A 14,488-nucleotide genomic window follows, 5' to 3' on the forward strand; every position below is an offset into this window, starting at 1 on the left:
ACTTCTGCACGAATGTCCACAACAGCATTATTTATAATAGCCATAAAGTGGAAACAACCCAAATGTCTAGCAATTGATAGGTGGGTAAATACAACATGGTAAATAAATAAAACAGAGTATTACTCAGCAGTGATCATGCTTCAACAGGAGTACCTTAAAAGCCCCATGCTCAGTCCAAGAAGCCAGTCACAAAGGACCACACACTGTATGATTCCATTTATAATGAAATGTCCAGAATAGGCAAATTCACAGAGATGGAAAGTGGGCCAGGACTCCTAGAATAGGGAGACTGGGGGGCAAATGGAGTGATTGCTAACTGCAGTGACAGCTGCACAACTATACACAACTAAAAACCATTACATCATACACTTTGAGTGAAATGTATGGTATGATGTAAATTTTATCTCAAAAAGTTGTTATATAAAAATTGTTGGCTCTAAATTATCTACCCTTACTAATGAAAACAACAACAATGAAAAACTAACCTTGAATACTTGAGAACCAGGCTCATTGTAAGTTTTGGCATTTTTTGCTAGAAGATCTATATCTTTGGCCATTGCATGAATACTCTTGTAGCTTCCATTCTAGAACAAACAACAAAATACAGCAGTTCCTCTTAACTGAAAGTTAGTTAGCATGACCTTTAAAAAAAGAGCTCCACATATTTTTAAATTGTCACCATATTCAAAAATTTTATTGGAAAATACACATGGGAATATAATATAAATTCATTTTCCCTTTAATAAACTATTTCAATTGTCCATTTAAACACAAGTTTTTGAGATAGGTAACAAGACCAGAGCTACGCTGGTTTCATAAAAACATAATTTTTAAAAGATCAAATAAGGTAAAAGTCGTTTAATTTAGCAAACACATAGTGCTTACTCTGTGCCAAGCACTGTTCTAAGTGCTTCATGAATACTAATCCATTAGGGTGGACTTAAGGGTATGAAGTAAAATTCTAGTTTTATAGACCACTTCAGATAAAACAGTCAACCATAGAGGTTAACATTTTTGAGTACCTACTATGTACTAGGCTCCATGTTAGAGCTATCACATCTTAAAGCTCACTCAACCCCAAACAACCCAGGGAGACTTAGAACTGCCTTCAGTTTACAAAGAGAAGGAAGGAAAAAGACACTCTAAGCAAAAGGTACACAGGATTAAAGAGAAAGTCACAGAAATGAACAGACACATTCTACAGAAACTGAGAAAACCAAATTAAGTGGAGTGGAAGGCTGGGGAGGGGGGTAAAACCATAAGCATAGACTGCATAAATAAAGACAAATGAGGCAAAACCCAGAAAGCCAGGCAAAGGAGAGTAGTCAGTTACTTGCCAAGTGAGGATACTCAACTTCTGAGCACTTTTTTCTTAAAGATTTCTTAAAGATTTTAAGTAATTTCTACACCCAATATGGGGCTTCAACTCATAACCCCAAGATCAAGAGTTGCATATTCTACTGACTGAGCCAGCCAGGTGCTCCTAAGCACTCTCTTTTGGAGAAAACCCTAGTACACGTGGTAGAAGGAATCTACCTTTCCCAACAGAGGGTAAAAATAAGCAGGCTGCACTGCCAGCAGCCTGGCAACCAGGGCAAGGGGAGATAATTCATGCTTGAGTCTTGAGGGACTAAAGTGAGGGCAAAGGAGTAGAGAAAATGTATTCCTAACTCCCACGAAGGGCAATACAGCAGAGGGGAGCAGTGGGCATCCAGTTCCCACAGCGGCAAATGACACTGGGACTAACAACGGCATCCCAAAGAGACTGAATGACTTTACCTGTATCATGACGTCCCTAAGTTCTGCCTACTTCCCCAAGGCTAGTTCTTGTGCCTGCCTTCCCAACAATTCTAGGAGCTATCTGATATCCTTTTCATGGATTCCCCTTCTATTGGAATTATTTAGAGTTGGTTACTGTTGCTCTTCTACAAGGAACTGTAATTTGCTAGAGGAGCACTAAAAATAAGTGACAAGGCTCTATTTTAAAAAGAATAAAATGGGGAGAAAGCTAGGGTCAGGGAGCAACATGCCAGAAGGACATGAGTCTTTCATCAGAGAAGTAGAAAAAACTATTACGATAATTTGGACATAAAAGGACAAGATCTTGATTAGGGTGATGGCAAAAGGAGGGGTTTTTATGGGACTTTTGGAAGGAATGGACAAGATAAGGAGCAAGGTTTTAGAAGACTGGGGCTGGGGTAGGGGTGTCTAAAGATCTAATTTGAATTTCAGTAATATAAAAACATCTGGGCAGCCCGGTGGCTCAGTAGTTTAGCGCCGCCGTCAACCCAGGGCGTGATCCTGGAGACCTGGGATTGAGTCCCATGTTGGGCTCCCTGCATGGGGCCTGCTTCTCCCTCTGCCTGTGTCTGTGCCTCTTTCTCTCTCTCATTCTCATGAATAAATAAAATATAAAAAAAAAAAAAAAACCCAAACCAAACTAAACCAAAACATCTTCCCCCCAGGTACATATTAGGAACCCCAGGGATTTAGGTTCCAGGAGACTAAGTCATTATTACCAGTTGTGCCTAAGGGAGGTACCTTAAGAACCAGGTGATATATTAGGGAATCTGTATTTTAACATTCTGTTAAAGTATATTATGGTACCAGTAATTACTGGTACCTTGCAATGTCAGGTGAATGTTAGCTGCTGCTACTCCTGCAGACACAGGGAGGAAGGCACTTGAAGAGAACAAAGTCTCTGTTTCCACTGACCTTTCGCTCTAACATACTGTAGGTAACTTATTTTGAGACATTCTAAAACTATTCAGAAGCAGGTAAGAATAAACAACAAAGCTTTATTACCAATGTGCCTTTCATAACCAGAACATCTATGCCCACTGCTTTTTAATTTTTGTCCTAAGAGCAAGGTTTACTATGCCAATGAAAATTCTGCTTTCCTCCCTACAGATAAAATGCAAAAGAGACACTGTGTTACCACCTCCAAAGCTATAATCAGTTACACCAGTCTAATCTGTTTATTATATTGCTAATAACCCCTTACAAAGACATTTGCTTCCCTGTTTTCTTTAAAAAAAAAAAAAAAAAAAGACCTTAGGCCGATCTGCCCTACACCATATATGGTTACATTTACATATGATATGGTCATCTTCCTACCTGTATCCTCTGGGCAATGGTCTTGAGATCTATAGGCTCCTTAATTATTGCATAATAGTCTGGATATTGCTGAAAGACAAAAACCCACGTATGCTAAATGAGAGAAAGTATACAGGCAATGAGAAAACAAGAAAGCACACTGACAATCTGTCAACAGCTCTGTCAGATGCAAGGCTACAGACACAGCTGTACAGCATATTGTTTGTTATATTTGAAGGAGAATCTGATCTTAACAGGCTTCATGAAATACACAAGAGCATGTTGTACAAGTTTACAAGTAATATTTGATAACTGTCATATCCAACTAATACACCACAATTTAATGTTTTAGAAAATTCTAAATTCACAGAATCACACAATTTTAAATTTAAGGTTCCACCATATCTATGCCTGGAAATGAAATAGAAAAATCTTTCTGAATGTTCCTATAAGCACTTTTAATTTTGCAATCTCAATCACATATTATCCTCATATAAAATTATTTTTTGTTTTTTAAAAGATTTTTTTTTTTGGGGGGGGGTGAAAGAGAGGGAAAGAATCTCAGGCAGACTCCATGCTAAGCATGGAGCCTGACATCGGGCTCGATCTCACGACCACGAGATCAATACCTAAGCAGAAACCAAGAGTTAGATGCTTAACTGAGCACCTAGGTGTCCCTCATATAAAATTCTTATGAGATCAGGTTGCAAGTTTGTTAACTTTATGTTTAACTTAACGCTTCTACTTATTTTGGTCAAATTAATTTTTCCAACTAAAACACATTAAAGTGAAACTACATTAAAGGAACAAAATAAAATTCGAAGAACTTTCTGATTTCTTTTTTTTTTTTTTGAACTTTCTGATTTCTTATCAAATATTAGCTCATCACAAGAAAAGAAGTTAAGTATGTTAGAGGAATGTTTTTAAAGAATTTCACAAAGCCCACAGTGCAGGGATGACTAGGTGGCTCGGCTGGTTAAGTGTCCAACTCTTGATTTCAGCTCAGGTCATGATCTCAGGATCATGAGACTGGGCCTCACATTGGGTTCTGTGCTCAGTGGGGAGCTTGCTTGAGATTCTCTCTCCGTCTACCCCTCTCCTGAGTGCAGTACCCCTACTCCTCTCTCTCTTTCTCGCTCTCAAATACATAAAATCTTTAAAAACAAAACAAAACAAAACAAAACACAAAGTCCATAGTGCATTCATTGTCCCAAGCCTTTTGTACAGATTTGGTTCCTTAGAAGAAACTGAAGTTGACCAAAAATCAAACATTGGTTTACTTAGGGAGGAGAGGTGTCAGGGGAAGTGAAACTGGGTTCTCCAAGCTCTTCCAATCTGTTCAAGTTGTTGAAGTCCAAACAACAACAAAAAGCAGGAGGCTACAGCCTTCATGGCTGAAGGCATGATCTCAAGGATGCTTCCTTTCATCTGATTCCTCAGCTTACTCCTACTTTCTTAACCCTATTCTTTTCTTTGCTTGGATCAAACCCCTTTTCTGTCCCCTCTCTTTAGCAATTCTACTTCTGAGAAACAGTTCAGAGGACAAATTATGGCAAGGCCACCCAGGCTGGGGTGAAGTGCAATCCCAGCTGTCGGCTTTACATATTCACAATTCCCCTCTCCTGGGACACCTGGGTGGCTCAGCAGTTAAGTCTGCCCTCGGCTCAGGGCATGATCTTGGGGTCTGGATAGAGTCCTGGATAGAGTCCCGCATCAGGCTCCTTGCATGGATCCTGCTTCTCCCTCTGCCTATGTCTCTGCCTCTCTCTCTCTCTCTCTGGGTGTCTCTCATGAATAAATAAATAGAAATCTTTAAAAAAAAAAAAAAAATCTCCTCTCCTGCTCAGATAGTCCAGCTTGGGAAGGGCTCATAAAAGAAAGGTACAGTCCTTGCTGTCTTTTCAAACTGTCACACCCTGAACGACAATGGGAACCTACTTTTTCCAACCAACTCTTGCTGCATGGTATTCCTGAAAGCCCTCCTAGAATAGGGGAAGAACAGGATATTAATTGGTTTTTTGTTTTTTAAGTAGACTCCAAACCCAGCATGGAGCCCAATGTGGGGCTTGAACTCTTGACCCTGAGATCAAGACCTGAGCTGAGATCAAGAGTTAGACACTTAACCCACTGAGCCACCCACGTGCCCCAGGATATTAATGTATTACTGCTTCAGGTCACTTTTGGTGGCTTGACCACTGATATCCTGCAGAATAAGAGCAGCTCTTGAGTAAAGATTATACTCCATCCTTTCCGTTTTTTTTTTTTATTGTAGTTAAATATACAAAAGATTTACCGTTTAATCATCGTAAATGTGTGGTTCAGTGGTATTAAGTACATTCACATTATTGTGTAACCATTGGCATAATTCATCTTCCAAATTTTTCATCTTTTAAAACTGAATCTGCAGACCCACTGAACAGTAACTGCCCTCTCTCCCTTCTGACCAGCTCCTGGAAACCACAATTCTACTTTCTCTCACTATGAATCAGAATACTCGGGAGTACCTTCTGCGAGAGGAAACATGCAATTTTGGTCCTTTTGTGACAGGCTTGTTTCACCTTCATGTGTTCAAGGTTCATTATAGCATGTGTTAGAATTTCATTTTTTAAAATTTTATTTTAAAGATTTTATTTATTTATTTGAGAGAGAGAGAGAGAGCACATGAATGTGTACGAGCCAGGGAGGGGAAAGCAGAGGGAGAAGCAGACCCCTTGCCGAGCAGGGAGCCCAACTTGGTGCTGCATCCCAAGACCCTGGGATCATGACCTGAGCTGAAGGCAGATGCTTTAACTGATTGAGCCACCCAGGTGCCTCTCATTCTTTTTTTAAAAGGCTGAATAACACTGAATTGTATGTATATGCTACATTTCATTCATCTAGTCATCTGTTGAGGGACACTTGGGTTGTTCCTATGTATTAGGTATTCTGAGTAATACTGCTATGAATTTGTGTGTACAAATCTCTTTGAGATCCTGCTTCCAAATCCTTTGTATATACCAAAGGAATATATTGCTGGATCATATGGTAATTCTATGTTTAATTTTTTGAGGATTAGTCTTACTGTTTTCTTAACATTTTTTTTTTAAAGATTCTACTTATTTATTCATGAGAGAGAGGCAGAGACACAGACAGAGGGAGAAGCAGGCTTCATGCAGGGAGCCTGACGCAGAACTCGATCCCAGGACCCCAGGATCATGCCCTGGGCCAAAGGCAGGCACCAAACTGCTGAGCCACCTAGGGATCCCTGTTTTCTTAACATTTAAAACATATGAAAAAAATAAATAAAACATCACCAATATAATCACACTGTATTTTTTTTAAATCAGATCCACACTTAAAATAGTAGTCATATTTGCTTTTTTTTTTTTTTTTAACTTTTTAAAGTAAAACTTACACCAAACATGGGGCTTGAACTCATGACCCGAAGATCAAGAGTTGCACATTCTACCAAATGACCATCTAGGTGCCCTTATGTTTTATTTCTAACGTGGTAACTCCTACAACTAGTAAAGACATATGCGCAAGGCAGGCTTCGGGCATATGCCTGAAGGCAGGCTCTAAACCACTGAGCCAGGGGCAGCCTGGGTGGCTCAGCGGTTTAACGCCGACTTCAACCCAGGGCATGATCCTGGAGTCCCCGGATCGAGTCCCACGTCAGGCTCCCTGCATGGAGCCTACTTCTCCCTCTGCCTGTGTCTCTGCCCCCCGCCCCTCCTCTCTCTCTGTGTCTCTCATGGATAAATAAATAAAATCTTAAAAAAAATTAAAAATTAAACCACTGAGCCACCTAGGGATGACCCTAATCTTTGTTCTTAAATTCAGGGACCAGGGAAGGAAGCAGATAAAAAGTAAATGATCACAATGGAATTAAGTGCTATAGTGGAGTACATCTACAAGTATATCCTTGTCTAGAAATACAAGAATGCTTAGGCCATGGAAATTTTTGTAGTTCCACACACTACAGTGGAATTTTACCTACGTTCACTGCCTTTTGGGTATGAAGCCACAAGAGGCCCTGCCACTTTTAAAAGTTATCACTTGGGACACGTGGGTGGCTCAGTGGTTGCGCATATGTCTTCAGTGCAGGGCGGGATCCTGGAGTTCCAGGATCAAGTCCCATATCCGGCTCCCTGCATGGAGCCTGCTTCTACCTCTACCTCTGTCTGTGTCTCTGCCTCTCTCTGTGTCTCTCATGAATAAAGAAATGAAATCTTTAAAAATAAATCAATAAAAATAAGGGGCTCACTAGTCTGGGAAACCTTTTCCTCTTTGGGGTAGAAGATTACTAGTAGATCATTCTCTCTTCCATCACCAGGAGAGCCAAGAGAACTAAAAGAGGAAGAAATAATTTATCTTCCTCTCATTCTGTCTTGTGAGCAAAGAGAATGTTTTCTCTTTTATAAATAAAGGCTTAGTTTATTTATTTTGTTATTTAATAATTACCAATCTTGGAAACAACCCAAATGTCCATTGACAGATGAATGGATAAATATGGTATATGCACACAATGGAGTTTTAGCTTTAAAAAGGAAGGACAGGGAATCCCTGGGTGGATCAGTGGTTAAGTGTCTGCCTTTGGCCCAGGGTGTGATCCTGGAGTCCCGAGCTCAAGTCCCACATCAGGCTGCCTGCATGGAGCCTGCTTCTCCCTTTGCCTGGTATCTCTGCCTCTCTCTCTCCTCTGTGTCTTTCATGAATAAATAAAATAAAATCTTTAAAAAAATAAAAAATAAAAAAGAAGGACATTCTGACACATGCTACAACATGGATAAACCCTGAATACATTATGCTAAATAAAAGAAGTCAGATATAAAAAGATAAATATTGTATAAGTCTTCTTATCATCAGTTACTTAGTCAATTTCACAGAGAGAACAGAGTGGTAGTTGCCAAAGTGGGAATAGGGAGTTATTTTTTGTTGTTTTATTTTATTGATTTAATTTTAATTTAGTTTAATTTTATGGGGAGTTATTGTTTAATGGATAGATTTTTCAATTAAAGAGATGAACATACAATATGAAGGTACTTACATCACTGAACTGTACATTTAAAATGGCTAAACAGTAAATCTCAAGTATATTTTACAGCAATAAAAAAAAAAAAAAACAGCAAGAATAACCAATCAATTGTTTTGAACCCACAACTTTTAGGTGAGGTAAAATCACAGAACATATCTTATGTGCTTGCTGCTGCAGCCTCAAGGAAGACGTCTTGGCAGCCTCCAATGCCTTTCACTAATTTTACCTTATTTACTAAGAACTAATAAATTTTCTGAAGTACTGAAAAATAAAAAATAAAAACACGCTTTAATTGTATCACTTACCACTTTAGAAGGCAGTTTCTGGAAAAGTTCACTAATGAGACGTCCTGATGGATTTGTGGCTACAACTATGGCTTCAAGAAGCTGCTCCAGGATCTCCTTCAAGTAACTTGGAGAAGACTGGGAGGAGGGGGTTAGCAGGAAAGAAAGGAGTGAGAAGGACTCTGTGAGAGAAACCCAAAAATAAATGCTAAAATATTAAAGCCAATTAAAAAAAAAGCAACTAGTAAATAGTTACACTTATTTAGAAAGACAAGAATACCACAGAAACACTCTGATGTTGGACATAGGGCTTGTACCCTGGGCATGGCATATGTGAAACTAATGAGGCTCCTTACATTGTGTCAGTAACTAAATCCCTTGGCTCAGGGCCTTTTCCTGAACTCTATTCCACAGTAAACACTGTAACAGTGAAATTCAAGGGCCATATGTGTGAAATGATGGAAACAAACCTTTTTAGGGTCTGAGCAACTGAGACAGAAAATATGTCCTATGATACCTCTTTACACCCGCTGTTTCTATCTACTGAAGTCTACTTTGGTAGAACAAGGACATACATAAAGCTGAAAATACATACTTCTACCCATAGGGTGCTCGGCCGGATCTACCAGCAGAATTCAAGCTATCTCAAAAGTGAATGGAGATTAAATCAAATTATGCACATTACTTCTGCCCTGCAGACTGGCTGACTGACTCCTACCTTGGTCACTGTTTCAACATGGGAAAGTATATGCCCTAAAGTGTACTTGGCCAAGAAGGGTTTGAGTCTGAAGCTGGTTCTATAGAGAGCAATGGCATGTGTAAATCAAGAGTTCTAGGAAACGGGGGTGCCTGGGCGGCTCAGTTGTTTAAACATCTGACTCTTTTGGCTCAGGTCGTGATCTTGGGGTTGAGATTGAGCCCTGGGAAGGGCTCCATGCTCAGCAGGGAATCTGCTTGAGATTCTCTCTTCTTCTCCCTTTGCCCCTCCCTCCCACATTCACTCTCTCTAAAATAAATAAATAAATCTTAAAAAAGAAAAAAGGGGACACCTGGGTGGCTCAGTGGTTAAGCATCTGCCTTCCGCCCAGGGCATGATCCTCAAGTCCTGGGATCATGTCCCACATCGGGCTCCCTGCATGGAGCCTGTTTCGCTCTCTGCCTATGTCTCTGCCTCTCTCTCTCTCTCTCTCTCTCTCATGAATAAACAAATAAATAAATCTTTAAAAAAAAGAAAGAGAAAGAAAGAAGGAAAGAAGGAAAGAAAGAAGGAAAGAAGGAAAGAAAAGAAGGAAAAGAAAGGAAAGAAAGGAAAGAAAGGAAGGAAGGAAGGAAGGAAGGAAGGAAGGAAGGAAGAAAGAAAGAAAGAAAGAAAGAAAAGAAAGAAAAAAGAAAAGGGAGAAAAGAAAGAAAGAAAGAAAGAAAGAAAGAAAGAAAGAAAGAAAGAAAGAAAAGAAAAGAAAAGAAAAAAGAAAAGGAAAGAAAGAAAGAAAGAAAGAAAGAAAGAAAGAAAGAAAGAAAGAAAGAAAAAGTTATAGAAAATGTACTTCAGGACCAAACCATGTTTTGTGCATATAAAAGAAAGGTTAATGGTATTTCTGGCTTAAATCATAAAAGCACTGGTATTTGTGTTCTCATTTAACAGATCTTTTTTATTTAGTGCAGTCTCAATTTTAAGGTCCAACATGAACTCCATAGATGGAGCACTAACATCTCATGGGCCTGACACAGTACCTGGCAATAACAGACACTTAACAAATAAAACACAATTAGCTGAGGGTCTCCAACCACCTAAGCTTAGAGAACCAACAAAACACTGATGAAAGCAGACTAAATATACCCATGCTTAAGTCATTTACTTCCTGGCTAAAACACAGTACCACAGAGCTTTCAAAAGAGGAGACTTCTATTCTGCAGCCAAGATTCCTCTCCCTCCAAACCAACCAGCTACTTTGGAAACGTGTTGCAGGTGACCTGGAACGTGGTGTGTGAATGCATCCATACAACCTATTGCCACAAATGGGAAAACTCCAAGGAAATCTCTATGAGTCAAAAATGAGAAGCTTGAAAATTCCCTCTCCCTTCACAAGAACTTAGAGCTAAGAAGAAGCCTGGGAAGTACAAAGATGAATGTGCAAGATCCTCCCAATTTCATACTAAAGAAACATAGGCAAGTCCTAAATGTAAGTGGCTTCACTGTTTGACTAGAACCCTGGAAGCCTACAATAAGCCTGAGCCTTCTGTAGGTAATGTTCTCCCAAAAAAGCAATGGGTAAGTTGCTGTTCCTCTATTAATACTAGAGAGTAAAATTCCAGGGAATCCCTAGTTAACTGCCTCTACCTAATTCTAATCATTTAACTGCTAGAAAAAAATTGACAAGGTGCCTAAAAACTGCATTTTGAGACTCTAAGAAGTGGTGACTTTTTTTTTTTTTTTTTAAGAGAGAGGAGAGAGAAGTGAGAGCATGTGTAAGTGTGAGTGGCAGGGAGGCGGAAGGAGTGGGAGAGTGAATCTTAAGCTGACTCTGCGCTGAGCACAGAGAACAACGTGGGTCTTGATTATCACGACCTGAGTCAAAACCAAGACTCAGATGCTTAACCAAGTGAGTTACCAGGCGCCCCCAAATATTTACATTTTTGAGAAATTTACCTACCACTTCTTTTTTCTGTGTTGAAGTTTGAGGAAAAGGTCTATTTAGGTTAACTTAGGAAGAAAGGGGAATGCTCTGCTTTGGGTGTCTCACTATTTAGCTACAGAAGAGAGAGGTCCTTACTTTTATTATCCTTTTTCCTCTTTTTAAACATGTATGTTCATTCATCAAGTATTTATCAATACCTACACACTAAGCAGTCTAGATGCCAGGAATAAGTGAATAAGGTGGTATCTTTTGTGGCTCTATCATTCTCTATGGAGGAAGAAAGTAAGTAAATATGTAAACAAACAAATTATTTCCACATACAGTGACAAAAAACTGAGGACCACAGAACAGAGTGCTGTGATGATGGAAAAGGAAGGGTGCATGGCAAACAATTTAGACAGGTGGTCAGGAAAGTCCACTCCTAGCTGTCATTATTTTAGGTGTATCATGAAAAAGAGCCAGTCACAGAAAGAGCCAAAGGAAGCATGTTCTAAGCAGAAAAGCGCCTACAAAATCCTATAGGCAGGAGCACATTTGGCATGTTCTAGGAATCATACCAGTCTAACCTACAAAAAATATCCTGAAGATGATTCCAATGACTCTCCAACTCTTTTTTTTTTTTTTTTTTTTTTAAGATTTATTTATTCATGAGAGATACAGAAAGGCAGAGATACAGGCAAAGGGAGAAGCAGGCTCCACGCAGGGAGCCTGATGCGGGACTCAATCCCAGATCCTGGGATCACACCCTGAGCCAAAGGCAGATGCTCAACCACTGAGCCACCCAGGCGTCCCAACTCTCCAACTTTTAATCACAACACTGCCTACTATTTCAATCTAGCAAGACTGGAATAGTACTTGATAGTATGAAAGTTCTCCTTAAAACTGAGCAGGAAATATGCATTAATGTAAGAGGAACTTATGAAAACAACCTCTCTGGTCATATGCACCCTTACCCTCCTCGTTACCAACACAACTTCACAGGAAGCCCAGCTGCCTATAGTAGCACAGAAGAAATCACAGGCAGGGGTCTTGTTCACTTCCCAATGGTCCATCCTACTTGCTCCAGTTGTACACTTACTCCTTCCGTCACTGTGCCTTGATTGTCTTGCCCATCTTCATCATCATCTTCATCATCTGCTTCTCCCTTTTGAACAAACTCATTTCTCGTTCGAAGGTACAAATCCCAGAGTTTGCAAGCAGCTTTATATTCAGGAGAATCTGGCTGGACATTAACAAAGATAAGAGAAAAAACCCCTCACTTTAGTATTTTATTGCAAATCAATGACTACTTTTAAAGCGTTCTATTCCAGCAGAGACTAGCATTCTAAGGCATTAACTTTGAAACTGTGCTACAAATTTAGAAATCCTTATGATTAAAAGATACATGGGCCTCCATTTCTCTTCTGAAGAACATGTTTTATTTTTTTTTTTTAATTTTTATTTATTTATGATAGTCACAGAGAGATAGAGAGAGAGGCAGAGACACAGGCAGAGGGAGAAGCAGGCTCCATGCACCGGGAGCCCGACGTGGGATTCAATCCCGGGTCTCCAGGATCGCGCCCTGGGCCAAAGGCAGGCGCCAAACCGCTGCGCCACCCAGGGATCCCTGAAGAACATGTTTTAAAGGCATTCTGAAATAATACTTATGTATGCCTTATTAACTCATTAAATTAAGACTTGAAGTAGAAGATAAACAATTTATAAATTAAGACTAATTACTCATACACAAAGAAACGCAATTTATTTATTTTTGAAGATTTTATTCATTCATGAGAAACACACAGAGAGAGAGAGAGAGAGAGAGAGAGAGGCAGAGACACAGGCAGAGGAAGAAGCAGGCTCCATGCAGAGAGCCTGACATGGGACTTGATCCTGGGTCTCCAGGATCCAGCCCTGGGCCGAAGGCAGCACTAAACCGCTGAGCCACCGGGGCTGCCCTAGTACTACTTCTATTTTTAAAGCACTTACTACTTTATTTAAAGATTTCTTTTCCTAAAGTGTAACAGGGATAAACTCTAACTGAAACTTCTCAGTAAAAGCAATGCTGGAAGCAATGTTAAATAACACGTAACTTTAAAAATGTACCCACAACGCTGCCAATAAGGAGTAAGCAATGCTCAAAAGAGCAAGAATAGAGTAAAAGGGGCAGCCTGGGTGGCTCAGCGGTTTAGCACCGCCTTCAGCCCAGGGCCTGATCCTGGAGACCCAGGATCAAGTCCCACGTCAGGCTCTCTGCATGGAGCCTGCTTCTTCCTCTGCCTGTGTCTCTGCCTCTCTCTCTCTCTGTGTGTCTCTCATGAATGAATGAATAAAATGTTTAACAACAACAACAAAAAAGAATAGAGTAAAAGCATGAACCCAGATGAGCAAGCACAACACTGAAGCTGATGTTCACTTGAGAGCTTTTGTAAGACAAGATAAACCCAAGCTTTAGTTTTCAAGGCTCTCTGAGGCTGCAAGGACAGGAGATAAAGGTCAGGGCCCACCAGAAGCTGGGACTTCAAAGGCCACAGCTGCAGTGTAAGTGGGAATTGAAAACAATTCAGTTTCTGTTGAGAGATGCCTGGGAACAACACTACCCATCTCAACCTCCACTCAGCTAACCTGTGCTTATTATCCCAAACCATAGCACTGCAAGGTGAGGGAAGGCCCAAGATAAATCTCCACTGAGAATTCTTCATCATATGCTAGCTCTAACAAAGACAGGCCAGGTACCTGGGATAAGCGACACACTACCTGAATGAACCTAACTTTAATCTAAGCCTCAATCTCTAGAGATCAAGTTCCAAGACATATGAGCTTAAAGTTAAAATTCCTAAAACACAAAAGAAGGAAATAATCACAAAAGAAAGCCAGCAGAAATCACCGTAAAATCAGATATGCAAGATTTCAGATATTGGAATTATGTGCCACTGAATGAAAAATAAGTGTGTTGAACATGTTTAAAGAAACAATAGGATTGAAAAATATAAGCAAAGTGCAGGGAACCCTGAAGAATAAACTACTTCCAAAATATGAAAAATATAAATATTAAAAAGTTAGAACTCAATAGAGAGGTCTAAGAGTTTCAAAGAAAACTGGAAGAACTAAAGAAATTAACTAAAGAGCAACATAGGCACTAAAAAGTGGACAATGAAAGGTTAGGAGGAACACAGACCTGGGAGGCGTCTAATAGAACACCCAATCAGAGTTCTATCAGAAGGGAGAGTGGGGAAGGGACAGCATGTAAAGACAAAACAGTTGCAAACTTCTCAGAGCTGATGAAAAATACCAAAGATTTAGAAAGCCCTATTAAACCCGACTCTACAAAGACATCCATATCTAGATATATCACCATGAAACTGCAGAACATATGAGATAAAGACACCAAAAACAGCTAGAAAGAAAAGATAGCTAACTAAAGGTTAGGAACTAAAATTACATGGACTTCTTGATAGCAAATAAATAAATAGGGG

General features: G+C 39.8%; 1 protein-coding gene across 34 annotated transcripts in view; it reads right to left on the minus strand.

The window, feature by feature from the left end:
- PBRM1 (polybromo 1) overlaps positions 1 to 14,488 on the minus strand; it is a 119,866-nt gene that overhangs the window by 84,098 nt on the left and 21,280 nt on the right. For all 34 annotated transcript variants that reach the window (XM_041763818.1, XM_041763803.1, XM_041763819.1 and 31 more), the window contains 4 exons: positions 12,112 to 12,255; positions 8,419 to 8,535; positions 3,118 to 3,186; positions 486 to 584 (listed from right to left, as the gene is read on the minus strand). In XM_041763818.1, coding sequence (XP_041619752.1) covers positions 486 to 584; positions 3,118 to 3,186; positions 8,419 to 8,535; positions 12,112 to 12,255 — 429 coding nt within the window. The remainder of the gene's footprint in view (positions 1 to 485; positions 585 to 3,117; positions 3,187 to 8,418; positions 8,536 to 12,111; positions 12,256 to 14,488) is intronic.

The sequence above is a fragment of the Vulpes lagopus genome, chromosome 7, assembly GCF_018345385.1.
Source record: "Vulpes lagopus strain Blue_001 chromosome 7, ASM1834538v1, whole genome shotgun sequence".
NCBI lineage: Eukaryota > Metazoa > Chordata > Mammalia > Carnivora > Canidae > Vulpes > Vulpes lagopus.